Source organism: Anomaloglossus baeobatrachus, chromosome 1 (genome assembly GCF_048569485.1).
Source record: "Anomaloglossus baeobatrachus isolate aAnoBae1 chromosome 1, aAnoBae1.hap1, whole genome shotgun sequence".
Classification (NCBI taxonomy): domain Eukaryota; kingdom Metazoa; phylum Chordata; class Amphibia; order Anura; family Aromobatidae; genus Anomaloglossus; species Anomaloglossus baeobatrachus.
Window position 1 is genome coordinate 975,296,731 of NC_134353.1, and position 15,376 is coordinate 975,312,106.

Genomic DNA, 15,376 nt, shown 5'->3' on the forward strand with positions numbered 1-15,376 from the left:
GAGAGATAGTGAGGGAAGACTCAGCTAATGAAGGAATAGAAGAATCCAGGAGATCTATACACAGAGAGATAGTGAGGGAAGACTGAGCTAATGAAGGATGAGAAGAATCCAGAAGATCTGTACACAGAGAGATAGTGAGGGAAGACTGAGCTAATGAAGGAATAGAAGAATCCAGAAGATCTATACACAGAGAGATAGTGAGGGAAGACTGAGCTAATGAAGGAATAGAAGAATCCAGAAGATCTATACACAGAGAGATAGTGAGGGAAGACTGAGCTAATGAAGGAATAGAAGAATCCAGAAGATCTATACACAGAGAGATAGTGAGGGAAGACTGAGCTACTGAAGAATAGAAGAATCCAGGAGATCTATACACAGAGAGATAGTGAGGGAAGACTGAGCTAATGAAGAAAGAGAAGAATCCAGGAGATCTATACACAGAGAGATAGTGAGGGAAGACTGATCTAATGAAGGAATAGAAGAATCCAGAAGATCTATACACAGAGAGATAGTGAGGGAAGACTGAGCTAATGAGGAATAGAAGAATCCAGGAGATCTATACACAGAGAGATAGTGAGGGAAGACTCAGCTAATGAAGGAATAGAAGAATCCAGGAGATCTATACACAGAGAGATAGTGAGGGAAGACTGAGCTAATGAAGACATAGAAGAATCCAGGAGATCTATACACAGAGAGATAGTGAACGAAGACTGAGCTAATGAAGGAAGAGAAGAATCCAGGAGGTCTATACACAGAGAGATAGTGAGGGAAGACTGAGCTAATGAAGGAAGAGAAGAATCCAGGAGATCTATACACAGAGAGATAGTGAGGGAAGACTGAGCTACTGAAGAATAGAAGAATCCAGGAGATCTATACACAGAGAGATAGTGAGGGAAGACTGAGCTAATGAAGGAAGAGAAGAATCCAGGAGATCTATACACAGAGAGATAGTGATGGAAGACTGCGCTAATGAAGGAAGAGAAGAATCCAGGAGATCTATACACAGAGAGATAGAGAGGGAAGACTGAGCTAATGAAGGAATAGAAGAATCCAGGAAATCTATACACAGAGAGATAGTGAGGGAAGACTGATCTAATGAAGGAAGAGAAGAATCCAGGAGATCTATACACAGAGAGATAGTGAGGGAAGACTGAGCTAATGAAGGAAGAGAAGAATCCAGGAGATCTATACACAGATATAGTGAGGGAAGACTGAGCTAATGAAGGAATAGAAGAATCCAGGAGATCTATACCCAGAGATAGTGAGGGAAGACTGAGCTAATGAGGAATAGAAGAATCCAGGAGATCTATACACAGAGAGATAGTGAGGGAAGACTGAGGTAATGAAGGAACAGAAGAATCCAGGAGATCTATAGGAAATCTATACACCGAGAGATGGTGAGGGAAGACTGAGCTAATGAAGGAATAGAAGAATCCAGGAGATCTATAGGAGATCTATACACAGAGAGATGGTGAGGGAAGACTGAGGTAATGAAGGAATAGAAGAATCCAGGAGATCTATACACAGAGAGATAGTGAGGGAAGACTGAGGTAATGAAGGAATAGAAGAATCCAGAAGATCTATACACAGAGAGATATTGATGGAAGACTGAGCTAATGAAGGAATAGAAGAATCCAGGAGATCTATACACAGAGAGATAGTGAGGGAAGACTGAGCTAATGAAGGAACAGAAGATTCCAGGAGATCTATACACAGAGAGATAGTGAGGGAAGACTGAGCTAATGAAGGAATAGAAGAATCCAGGAAATCTATACACAGAGAGATAGTGAGGGAAGACTGAGCTAATGAAGGAATAGAAGAATCCAGGAGATCTATAGGAGATCTATACACAGAGAGATGGTGAGGGAAGACTGAGGTAATGAAGGAATAGAAGAATCCAGGAGATCTATACACAGAGAGATAGTGAGGGAAGACTGAGGTAATGAAGGAATAGAAGAATCCAGAAGATCTATACACAGAGAGATATTGATGGAAGACTGAGCTAATGAAGGAATAGAAGAATCCAGGAGATCTATACACAGAGAGATAGTGAGGGAAGACTGAGCTAATGAAGGAACAGAAGATTCCAGGAGATCTATACACAGAGAGATAGTGAGGGAAGACTGAGCTAATGAAGGAATAGAAGAATCCAGGAAATCTATACACAGAGAGATAGTGAGGGAAGACTGAGCTAATGAAGGAATAGAAGAATCCAGGAGATCTATACACAGAGAGATAGTGAGGGAAGACTGAGCTAATGAAGGAAGAGAAGAATCCAGGAGATCTATACACAGAGAGATAGTGAGGGAAGACTGATCTAATGAAGTAATAGAAGAATCCAGGAGATCTATACACAGAGATAGTGAGGGAAGACTGAGCTAATGAAGGAATAGAAGAATCCAGGAGATCTATAGGAGATCTATACACAGAGAGATGGTGAGGGAAGACTGAGCTAATGAAGGAATGGAAGAATCCAGGAGATCTATACACAGAGAGATAGTGAGGGAAGACTGAGGTAATGAAGGAATAGAAGAATCCAGAAGATCTATACACAGAGAGATATTGATGGAAGACTGAGCTAATGAAGGAATAGAAGAATCCAGGAGATCTATACACAGAGAGATAGTGAGGGAAGACTGAGCTAATGAAGGAATAGAAGAATCCAGGAGATCTATACACAGAGAGTTAGTGAGGGAAGACTGAGCTAATGAAGGAACAGAAGATTCCAGGAGATCTATACACAGAGAGATAGTGAGGGAAGACTGAGCTAATGAAGGAATAGAAGAATCCAGGAAATCTATACACAGAGAGATAGTGAGGGAAGACTGAGCTAATGAAGGAATAGAAGAATCCAGGAGATCTATACACAGAGAGATAGTGAGGGAAGACTGAGCTAATGAAGGAATAGAAGAATCCAGGAGATCTATACACAGAGAGATAGTGAGGGAAGACTGAGCTAATGAAGGAATAGAAGAATCCAGGAGATCTATAGGAAATCTATACACAGAGAGATAGTGAGGGAAGACTGAGCTAATGAAGGAAGAGAAGAATCCAGGAGATCTATACACAGAGAGATAGTGAGGGAAGACTGAGCTAATGAAGGAAGAGAGGAATCCAGGAAATCTATACACAGAGAGATAGTGAGGGAAGACTGAGCTAATGAAGGAAGAGAGGAATCCAGGAGATCTATACACAGAGAGATAGTGAGGGAAGACTGAGCTAATGAAGGAATAGAAGAATCCAGGAGATCTATACACAGAGAGATAGTGAGGGAATACTAAGCTAATGAAGGAATAGAAGAATCCAGGGGATCTATACACAGAGATAGTGAGGGAAGACTGAGCTAATGAAGGAATAGAAGAATCCAGGAGATCTATAGGAAATCTATACACCGAGAGATGGTGAGGGAAGACTGAGCTAATGAAGGAATAGAAGAATCCAGGAGATCTATACACAGAGATAGTGAGGGAAGACTGAGCTAATGAAGGAATAGAAGAATCCAGGAGATCTATAGGAGATCTATACACAGAGAGATGGTGAGGGAAGACTGAGGTAATGAAGGAATAGAAGAATCCAGGAGATCTATACACAGAGAGATAGTGAGGGAAGACTGAGGTAATGAAGGAATAGAAGAATCCAGAAGATCTATACACAGAGAGATATTGATGGAAGACTGAGCTAATGAAGGAATAGAAGAATCCAGGAGATCTATACACAGAGAGATAGTGAGGGAAGACTGAGCTAATGAAGGAACAGAAGATTCCAGGAGATCTATACACAGAGAGATAGTGAGGGAAGACTGAGCTAATGAAGGAATAGAAGAATCCAGGAAATCTATACACAGAGAGATAGTGAGGGAAGACTGAGCTAATGAAGGAATAGAAGAATCCAGGAGATCTATACACAGAGAGATAGTGAGGGAAGACTGAGCTAATGAAGGAAGAGAAGAATCCAGGAGATCTATACACAGAGAGATAGTGAGGGAAGACTGATCTAATGAAGTAATAGAAGAATCCAGGAGATCTATACACAGAGATAGTGAGGGAAGACTGAGCTAATGAAGGAATAGAAGAATCCAGGAGATCTATAGGAGATCTATACACAGAGAGATGGTGAGGGAAGACTGAGCTAATGAAGGAATGGAAGAATCCAGGAGATCTATACACAGAGAGATAGTGAGGGAAGACTGAGGTAATGAAGGAATAGAAGAATCCAGAAGATCTATACACAGAGAGATATTGATGGAAGACTGAGCTAATGAAGGAATAGAAGAATCCAGGAGATCTATACACAGAGAGATAGTGAGGGAAGACTGAGCTAATGAAGGAATAGAAGAATCCAGGAGATCTATACACAGAGAGTTAGTGAGGGAAGACTGAGCTAATGAAGGAATAGAAGAATCCAGGAGATCTATACACAGAGAGATAGTGAGGGAAGACTGAGCTAATGAAGGAATAGAAGAATCCAGGAGATCTATAGGAAATCTATACACAGAGAGATAGTGAGGGAAGACTGAGCTAATGAAGGAAGAGAAGAATCCAGGAGATCTATACACAGAGAGATAGTGAGGGAAGACTGAGCTAATGAAGGAAGAGAGGAATCCAGGAAATCTATACACAGAGAGATAGTGAGGGAAGACTGAGCTAATGAAGGAAGAGAGGAATCCAGGAGATCTATACACAGAGAGATAGTGAGGGAAGACTGAGCTAATGAAGGAATAGAAGAATCCAGGAGATCTATACACAGAGAGATAGTGAGGGAATACTAAGCTAATGAAGGAATAGAAGAATCCAGGGGATCTATACACAGAGATAGTGAGGGAAGACTGAGCTAATGAAGGAATAGAAGAATCCAGGAGATCTATAGGAAATCTATACACAGAGAGATAGTGAGGGAAGACTGAGCTAATGAAGGAAGAGAGGAATCCAGGAAATCTATACACAGAGAGATAGTGAGGGAAGACTGAGCTAATGAAGGAAGAGAAGAATCCAGGAGATCTATACACAGAGAGATAGTGAGGGAAGACTGAGCTAATGAAGGAACAGAGGAATCCAGGAGATCTATACACAGAGAGATAGTGAGGGAAGACTGAGCTAATGAAGGAATAGAAGAATCCAGGAGATCTATAGGAAATCTATACACAGAGAGATAGTGAGGGAAGACTGAGCTAATGAAGGAATAGAAGAATCCAGGAGATCTATACACAGAGAGATAGTGAGGGAAGACTGAGCTAATGAAGGAATAGAAGAATCCAGGAGATCTATACACAGAGAGATAGTGAGGGAAGACTGAGCTAATGAAGGAATAGAAGAATCCAGGAGATCTATACACAGAGAGATAGTGAGGGAAGACTGAGCTAATGAAGGAAGAGAAGAATCCAGGAGATCTATACCCATAGAGATAATGAGGGAAGACTGAGCTAATGAAGGAATAGAAGAATCCAGGAGATCTATACACAGAGAGATAGTGAGGGAAGACTGAGCTAATGAAGGAATAGAAGAATCCAGGAGATCTATACACAGAGAGATAGTGAGGGAAGACTGAGCTAATGAAGGAATAGAAGAATCCAGGAGATCTATACACAGAGAGATAGTGAGGGAAGACTGAGCTAATGAAGGAAGAGAAGAATCCAGGAGATCTATACCCATAGAGATAATGAGGGAAGACTGAGCTAATGAAGGAATAGAAGAATCCAGAAGATCTATACCCATAGAGATAATGAGGGAAGACTGAGCTAATGAAGGAATAGAAGAATCCAGGAGATCTATACACAGAGAGATAGTGAGGGAAGACTGAGCTAATGAAGGAAGAGAAGAATCCAGGAGATCTATACCCATAGAGATAATGAGGGAAGACTGAGCTAATGAAGGAATAGAAGAATCCAGGAGATCTATACACAGAGAGATAGTGAGGGAAGACTGAGCTAATGAAGGAATAGAAGAATCCAGGAGATCTATACACAGAGAGATAGTGAGGGAAGACTGAGCTAATGAAGGAATAGAAGAATCCAGGAGATCTATACACAGAGAGATAGTGAGGGAAGACTGAGCTATGAAGGAATAGAAGAATCCAGGAGATCTATACACAGAGAGATAGTGAGGGAAGACTGAGCTAATGAAGGAATAGAAGAATCCAGGAGATCTATACACAGAGAGATAGTGAGGGAAGACTGAGCTAATGAAGGAAGAGAAGAATCCAGGAGATCTATACCCATAGAGATAATGAGGGAAGACTGAGCTAATGAAGGAATAGAAGAATCCAGGAGATCTATACACAGAGAGATAGTGAGGGAAGACTGAGCTAATGAAGGAATAGAAGAATCCAGGAGATCTATACACAGAGAGATAGTGAGGGAAGACTGAGCTAATGAAGGAATAGAAGAATCCAGGAGATCTATACACAGAGAGATAGTGAGGGAAGACTGAGCTATGAAGGAATAGAAGAATCCAGGAGATCTATACACAGAGAGATAGTGAGGGAAGACTGAGCTAATGAAGGAATAGAAGAATCCAGGAGATCTATACACAGAGAGATAGTGAGGGAAGACTGAGCTAATGAAGGAATAGAAGAATCCAGGAGATCTATACACAGAGAGATAGTGAGGGAAGACTGAGCTAATGAGGAATAGAAGAATCCAGGAGATCTATACACAGAGAGATAGTGACGGAAGACTGAGCTAATGAAGGAATAGAAAAATCCAGGAGATCTATACACAGAGAGATAGTGAGGGAAGACTCAGCTAATGAAGGAAGAGAAGAATCCAGGAGATCTATACCCATAGAGATAATGAGGGAAGACTGAGCTAATGAAGGAATAGAAGAATCCAGAAGATCTATACCCATAGAGATAATGAGGGAAGACTGAGCTAATGAGGAATAGAAGAATCCAGGAGATCTGTACCCAATGTTGTCCTTTCCTCTGCTCTTCCTCTGAGCCAGTCTTTTCCTCCACCCTGACTTTGCACCAATCTTTTCCTCCCTGCCCTAGCATCGATCCTTTCTTCCACCCTGTCTTTGTGCCGATCCAGTTCTCCTCCTTGCCTCTGCACTGATCTTTTCCTCCTCCCTGCTTATCCTCCTCCCTGCTTATCCTCCTCCTTGCTTAACCTCCTCCTTGCTTATCCTCCTCGCTGCTTATCCTCTTCGCTGCTTATCCTCCTCGCTGCTTATCCTCCTCGCTGCTTATCCTCCTCGCTGCTTATCCTCCTCGCTGCTTATCCTCCTCGCTGCTTATCCTCCTCGCTGCCTTTGTGCTGGTCCTGTCCTCTGCCCTGCCTTTGCCCCGTTCATGTTCTCCTCTTTGCATCGGTCTTTTCCTCCACCGTGCCTTTAGGCTGGTCCTGTCCTCCACCGTGCCTTGAGGCTGGTCCTGTCCTCCACCGTGCCTTTAGGCTGGTCCTGTCCTCCACCGTGCCTTTAGGCTGGTCCTGTCCTCCACCGTGCCTCTGCACTGGACTTTTCCTCCACCCTGGCTTTAGTATGGTCCTGCCCTTCACCCTACCTTTGCAGCGGTCCTGTCTTCCACCCTTCCTTTGGGCTGATTTTTACCTTTTTGATTCTTCTATAACTTTGTGGTCCCGCCTGCTTCTGATGATGGGTGGTGAGCTCTGGCCTCTCTCCCACCATCCGCTGTAGATTGGCTATCCTTCCATTCTCGTGCTAATTGTTTGTGTCTCTCGCTATTTAGAAAAAAAGCAAAGACCACTTTGGTTTGGAGGGGGACGAGGAATCGACCATGTTGGAGGATTCTGTGTCACCAAAGAAGTAAGAACCTGGCAGGGAAAATCTGCTGACTCTGGAGTAATGCGGCCTCTTCCCACATCCACCAGCATCATACAGGGCAAAAAAGACTCCTCCTGCCCAAGTCCTTACTATCCACCTCCATACAGAAACCATTCACTCACACGTCATACGCATGACACCAACCGGTCACTCCAAGACATCCACCACAAGGGTGCACAGACTTCATGTTCTCTGTAATAATAATTATATATAATACTGCACCTAAATACAAGAATATAGCTACTATAATACTGCTCCCTATATACAAGAATATAGCTACTATAATACTGCTCCCTATATACAAGAATATAGCTACTATAATACTGCCCGTATATGCAAGAATATAACTACTATAATACTGCCCCCTATGCAAGAATATAACTACTATAATACTGCCCCTATGTACAAGAATATAACTACTATAATACTGCCCCTATGTACAAGAATATAGCTACTATAATACTGCCCCCTATGTACAAGAATATAACTACTATAATACTGCCCCCTATGTACAAGAATATAACTACTATAATACTGCCCCCTATGTACAAGAATATAAGTACTATAATACTGCCCGTATATACAAGAATATAACTACTATAATACTGCTCCCTCTGTACAAGGATATATCTGCTATAATACTGCTCCCATGTACAAGAATATAGCTACTATAATACTGCCCCCTATGTACAAGAATATAACTACTATAATACTGCCCCTATGTACAAGAATATAACTACTATAATACTGCTCCTATGTACAAGAATATAGCTACTATAATACTGCCCCTATGTACAAGAATATAACTACTATAATACTGCTCCTATATACAAGAATATAACTACTATAATACTGCTCCCTATGTACAAGAATATAACTACTATAATACTGCCCCTATGTACAAGAATATAACTACTATAATACTGCTCCTATGTACAAGAATATAGCTACTAAAATACTGCCCCTATGTACAAGAATATAACTACTATAATACTGCTCCCTATGTACAAGAATATAAGTACTATAATACTGCTCCCTATGTACAAGAATATAACTACTATAATACTGCTCCCTATGTACAAGAATATAACTACTATAATACTGCTCCCTATGTACAAGAATATAACTACTATAATACTGCCCCTATGTACAAGAATATAACTACTATAATACTGCTCCTATGTACAAGAATATAGCTACTATAATACTGCCCCTATGTACAAGAATATAACTACTATAATACTGCTCCCTATGTACAAGAATATAACTACTATAATACTGCTCCCTATGTACAAGAATATAACTACTATAATACTGCTCTTATATGCAAGAATATAACTACTATAATACTGCTCCTATATACAAGAATATAACTACTATAATACTGCCCCCTATGTACAAGAATATAATTACTATAATACTGCCCCCTATGTACAAGAATATAACTACTATAATACTGCCCCCTATGTACAAGAATATAACTACTATAATACTGCTCCTATTTACAAAAATATAACTACTATAATACTGTCCCCTATGTACAAGAATATAACTACTATAATACTGCCCCCTATGTACAAGAATATAACTACTATAATACTGCCCCCTATGTACAAGAATATAACTACTATAATACTGCTCCTATTTACAAGAATATAACTACTATAATACTGCTCCCTATGTACAAGAATATAACTACTATTGTCAAAGGAAGAATTTAGGTAAGATTGCTAATGGAGTCTTCGTTTGGGATATCCATAGCCGGTGCCGTATTAGCTGTATACCAGTGCGGATATATCAATGTATCAGACAATGAATACATAAGAAATGTTCTCCTTGAGCCAGAATCACCAATTGAACTCGTGTATTGCAAGACAGACACCCAATTATACAGTTTGCATCTCTAACCTTGAAGCTAGACAGGGAGTACTTTTACTCCTTAATTTCTCACAGCGCAGTTTGTTTCTTGTACATTCTTTCTGTGTGAAAGCTACTGATAAGACTTTGCAGCTTCACATTCTGGCTTCATTATCTTTGGTTAACTCCTTCATGACTATACAGCTTTGAACAAGGAGTATTATAGATCTGTGCAATTGCTACATAGACAGATTATTATACAACTACATCTACATTTTGATTATTTATATACACAGATATTCTTATTACGTTTGAACAAACAAGCTATAGCTCAGGCGACCTCCACAGTCCCCCCTTAATAAAATATCTGTGAATGTTATCAACTTCAAATTTTAAAATTTTCCCCATTTAGATATATTTTATTATTTGGGATTTTAATTATATCTATATCTATATATGCGGGCTTTTCATGAAATCGGTTTAATTTAACACTACAGACTTTAACTCCCCCCTTAAGTACTTATTTTATTTATTAAACATAACGTTTTGATTTATAGGGGCTATTAGAATTGGCGTTATTACTCTCATTAGGGCACATTATCTTGATTAAGAAAGATTGAATCTAGACCTTATTTAAAAATTAGCATATAATCAAAAGACAAACTAAACAAAAAACATTTGCTACAAATTGTCTATGGTCCCTCTTTCCGGATATAAAACAAAAAGGAAAATGCTTGGTCAGTGCTAGTCCACTTAGGGCCACTTTGTGAACCTGGATAATCTGCTCGTGATAAAAAAACAACAAAACATGATGAGGCTTCATGTATACAGTTTGTGCCGTAGACTTGGAAAAACCTTCTGGGATAATGGGTAGAATAGCGGCCACTTTCTGCTTCGGTTGTATCGGGTCCACTGGTTTCTGAGATGTGACGTTAACTCGCAAGTCACTGCCAGTGCTCAGCAGACTAGGCTGGAGAGACATCAGCCTGATGGGATAGGCTCTTCCAAAACTTTTCCCGAGATGAGAGAATCCATAGCTAGCATTTTATATTAAAGAAAATCACTGAATATATTCATATGAGTTAGTGGGAGACAAAAACATTTGTAAATGGTTAGATTACATTAACCAAACCACATTTTTGGGTCTATGAAATGGCTGAATTAAGTATCTTAGAGTACTCAATTCGTACCCTCAACAGTCCCCCCTTGTCTCACTTCTGCCATTTCCAAATACTAAGGGTACTGTGTTCCCTTAGGAAAAGAGGAAGAAAGATCTGTTGGGAAATCCTGCCTGACTGAACGTTGAGGCATGGGTGGAGAGGGGAATGGGATTTCTTCACCGGTTTGAGACCAAGGACCCCTAGGCGAGTCCTCACCCTTTGTAGTTGGACTTTCCCATGTCTCAAGGCTCTCTAAGTCCTCTCTTCTAATTGTTTCGGCAATGACGGTTTGGGACTGTACAGGTCTTTTTGAAAAGGATAAATATGAGTAGGACGCTCAGTGCAGCTCCGGTGGATCGACCCTTCTGCAATGCGGGGCGTGAATCTATGTTGTCCTTCCGTTGAGCTTTATTGAGATTTCTGTGTCCTTTTAGGATTTAACAGTCTCCTGACCGAAAACCATATACTACTAACTCTGATTTAGGATCTGGAATTAGAAAATACACTTATTTATTTCTCTAATCAATCATGTGAAAATTATATGTGCTTTGCGCTAGACCAAAAAAACATTTTACATTGGAACCTGTTTATTACTAAAGAGAAACAAAACACACACTAAAGAGAAACACAACACGCTTTGGTTTACAACTTATTAGTTTGTCTTTTACATACCACTTGCATTATGTGGATTTTCAGCAATGACGTCGTTTTCTGCACTGGAAAGCCTCTGACCAGTCCTGGAAAGAAATCTACACAACACGCACAGACTTGCATACAACGTGCTCATGATAAACATCTATAATTAGTTTGCAGTCTCTAAGAATGGGTAGAGCAGGTGCAGGGTGTTTCTGCGGACGCTTTACAGTTTTTCCTCATTGTTTTAAGAACGTGCTTCACAAAACCGGGTGAGTTTGCCTACGTGGGTACTGAACCCTGGCGTCACCAAAGCGCACACTGATATCCAACTTTCACAGATGTTAGTCCATGTTACTTGGGCCATCATTAAGAACAGATCTCATGGCAGAGAAAGCTTACCGCCCTTCATCCACAGACCTTCCTCAGTCAGCTGGCTCCCTGCGTCTCCCACTCCACTCCTTATTGGTTTGCTTGTTCCTGTAGGGATTTTAGAACACAAGGAGTGACAGAAGTCACCGAGGCATGGTCTCTATGCATGGTAAAGGACTCCTCAACTCTAGGCCCGTTCACTGCTTCTTGATCAGCTGCACCTGTGCAAGGATCTCCATCCGATTCCATCAGCTCAGATCTAGACTTTCTTTTCGGCGTACCTAGCTCATTTGACAACAGGAAAGATCTATATCCTACATACATTTTGACTATCTTACCTACCTCTGCTCCACCCATCTAGAGAGGCACTTGCGTCACTTCCTCCTGTACCGATAGGAGGGGAGGGAGTGGCCTAAATTTAGACTACCTCATGTTGTGCAAACCGTAGCATATCCAGTGCAGAATCGACCACCATCTTGTTCCATCTATAAAAACAGAAACTAAAAGAAATATGCATTAGATCATTCTTATAACAGACATATATTCCTACATTCATAATAATCCAATAAACATGACATAACTGTTGCAAAAGAAAGGCCAGCTTTAAAGCCTATCCAATATGTCTGCTGTGCCTTTTACTGCTGGAAAAATATAATAGATATCTACTTTTCCCTTCTTTTTATGTTTTGTTTTTATATACTACTTTGGCAAAATTTATAGGTTTATAACAGCAGACAATATAATTAAACAACCGATAAATATAACCTATACTTTACTGGGGAATTTTGAAACCTTACAACACGGTTCATAGATATTCTGTATCTACAAAAGAAAAGGAAAGTAATCAATATTGGTAGTTTGTATGCAAAAATAATACAAAACAAAACCATAAAAACAAAAAAAAACCTAATTTGTATATTTTAAAAAATATACTTTTCCCTGCAAAATTAATTTAATTATTTAGGTATTAGTAGGATACTAGTGATAATCTCCTGTGAAACTTTGAACTGTAAGGATTAAACAAAATCTACTCCACCAGCCGGAAAAAGCACTTGTTAGTATATAAAACATATGTAGTCCCGCAAATCTCTGCAGAAGCCATTCTTTATTTTTTTTTTTCTTTTTCTAGTTCGTTAGTTTTTTGGGTTTTTTTTCCTTCTCTCTACAACTTGTAATAAGCAGCAGCTCACTTTACACCCTCCCACACATCCCTGCGGGTTTATGGACCCACCTGTTCTTCAGGGTGCGCAATGTAAGAATGGCTGGTGGGAAAAACAGATACAAGAAAAAAAAAGCCATGGGCAGAACTTTCATTACAGAAATATATAAAATATATTTTTGTACCGTGTCAGCCAGCAGAGACAAAACTACTGCAGAAACATATATTACAGAAGCCTTAAGATTGATGGAGTGGAATGGAGAACATCATTAAAACGGGTGGCTTGGGACTGGAATTCACTGCAACAAAAAAGCAAGCAGTCCGGGGCTCCCCTCTATATCACTAGGGCAGTTTGGGGCAGACTCCTGGGTGCAGCCAGACTGTGGGCAGTATCTTGGGAGATCTCCTGGGACTGATTTAAAGGGATACTGTGATACTCTGGGAAAAGGCACACCTGGCTTCAGGTAGATCATTACTGAATCTACAGGGAACACCTTTATTATAGATTTATGTGCTGCAAGTTTTGGTTACGGTTTCGAGGGTACCTCGCCAAACACTGAGATTTGGGGGTGTAACACTTTCTTTGATAGTGACCGGGCTGACCACAACGCCAACAATTCTGTTGCTGGCTCTGCTGGTTTTGTTGATTGGGAGCTACGTATACGGGGTTTGGGCCCTGTTGGGGCATGGGCTGTGGTGGGGGCTGCACCGGCGCGGTTGTATACTCCAATTGATCTTGAGCCCATCTTTTTAAAGCGGCACAATACTGTTGCCCACTTTGGAAAATGGTGTCATCAGTGCCTGGGGGCATTATGAGATGGGGCTCCATTAAGGGCCAAAAACTGTCTCCTGCTTTAATCTTGGTGAGATTAACTAGGTCTTTCCGAGCAGCTGAATATAACTGGTGGACCTGTAGCATCTTCCTATAAAATCACATAGGGTTAATTTCGGGATCTGGCAGGCAGGGGATTAATGCCGCTGACAGGATGGGGTTGAAAGGGACATATTTAAATGAGGTAAGCCTTACTATGTGTCCTAGGGGAAAAAGGGGGATCCAAGGGGAGGGGATTGGTAACTGGGGAGTGTGACGCCAGACTGGCCGGTGAGGGGAGAGATGGCATTGCAGGTATGGGAAGGACCAGTGGATGCTGTCTAGTGAACGCAGCATCTGTGAATAACTCCAGAGCTTGTCCAGAATTGGGCTGCGAAGTAGCAACAAAACAACCTTCCTGAGTGCCCCTAAAACCATCCTCAGACTTGGGTGACCTATAGGAAAACACAACCTCTCCTCGCTCATCCTCTTCTTTGATCTCAATATATCCGTCTGATAGCAATATCTGCGTTATTCTGTTAAACAATTCAGCATCAATCATCAATCTCTTGTTACCTTCAGGCCTCTCAGCTTTCTGTCCAAACATTTTTGCTATCTTGGTGGTGTTCGGATTACACTAATTTATGACTATGCGGTGTGCGTTAGAGCCCGGCCGGAACTTAAGGCCACACCTCTACACTAGCTGGCAACCCCTCAGCTAAATCTCTCTCAAACCTGGTCACATCTTTCTAAAAATTAGCCCACTGATCTTTCAAAAAATTGATCACAGATCTCGCTAAAAATTAGAACACTGATCTTCCAGAGATTGGTCAAAAACTAGCCCAAAACTTTAGTCATAGATCTTCCCAAAAAAAAAAAAAATGGGTCACTGATCTTCCAAAGATTGGTCAAAAATTATAGTAATAAGGGTATCCCGTGTCACGGAGGAGGGGTACAAAATGTATTCCCTCCGGACTTGATCAGCTGCACCAATATTTTTTATTGTCCTAATCCCTATCTTCTTTCACTGAGGATCTATCTCATGAAAGGAGGAGGACGTACAAAAATGTACATGCATATACAAGAATGTCCCGACCTCCGGACTTGGTCAACTGTATCAATTGTTAAACGTCCTAACTGGTCTGTCCCAGTGGTCTGTACCAATTCTTAAGTATGGTCTGACTCAGTGGTCTGTGCAAACTCTTCGCAGTTGGCCTGTCCCACCGGTCTGTACCAGTTCTCAAGTATGGTCTGTCCCACCGGTCTGTACCAGTCCTAATCCCTATCTTCGGTCACGTGAACCCCCCCGCGTCTTTAATTACAGACCGGGTCAGTCTAACTAGCTATATACGGCCACCACCGTCTTTCCTGCCCTAACAACCGTCCTCTGGATCCCGTGTGACACTCTATCCACACCTCAGGGTGCTCTGAGCCCCAGCGGGCATTACCCCTGAGTCACAATCAGGTACCTTTTTAACACCGGTAAGGACACACAGCCAGTCACTTCCTCCTCTCCAAACCAACCACAACGGTAGTGAATACACAGTATGTAACACTTACCGAGATGGAGATGATCAGTCTACTTGGAGGAGAGGGAGATCTC

The 15,376-nt window shown here is 41.1% G+C and overlaps 1 protein-coding gene across 1 annotated transcript in view; it reads left to right on the plus strand.

Moving 5' to 3' along the window:
• TLN1 (talin 1) overlaps positions 1–15,376 on the plus strand; it is a 245,387-nt gene that overhangs the window by 89,850 nt on the left and 140,161 nt on the right. The window contains exon 12 of the mRNA XM_075330534.1: positions 7,687–7,763. Coding sequence (XP_075186649.1) covers positions 7,687–7,763 — 77 coding nt within the window. The remainder of the gene's footprint in view (positions 1–7,686; positions 7,764–15,376) is intronic.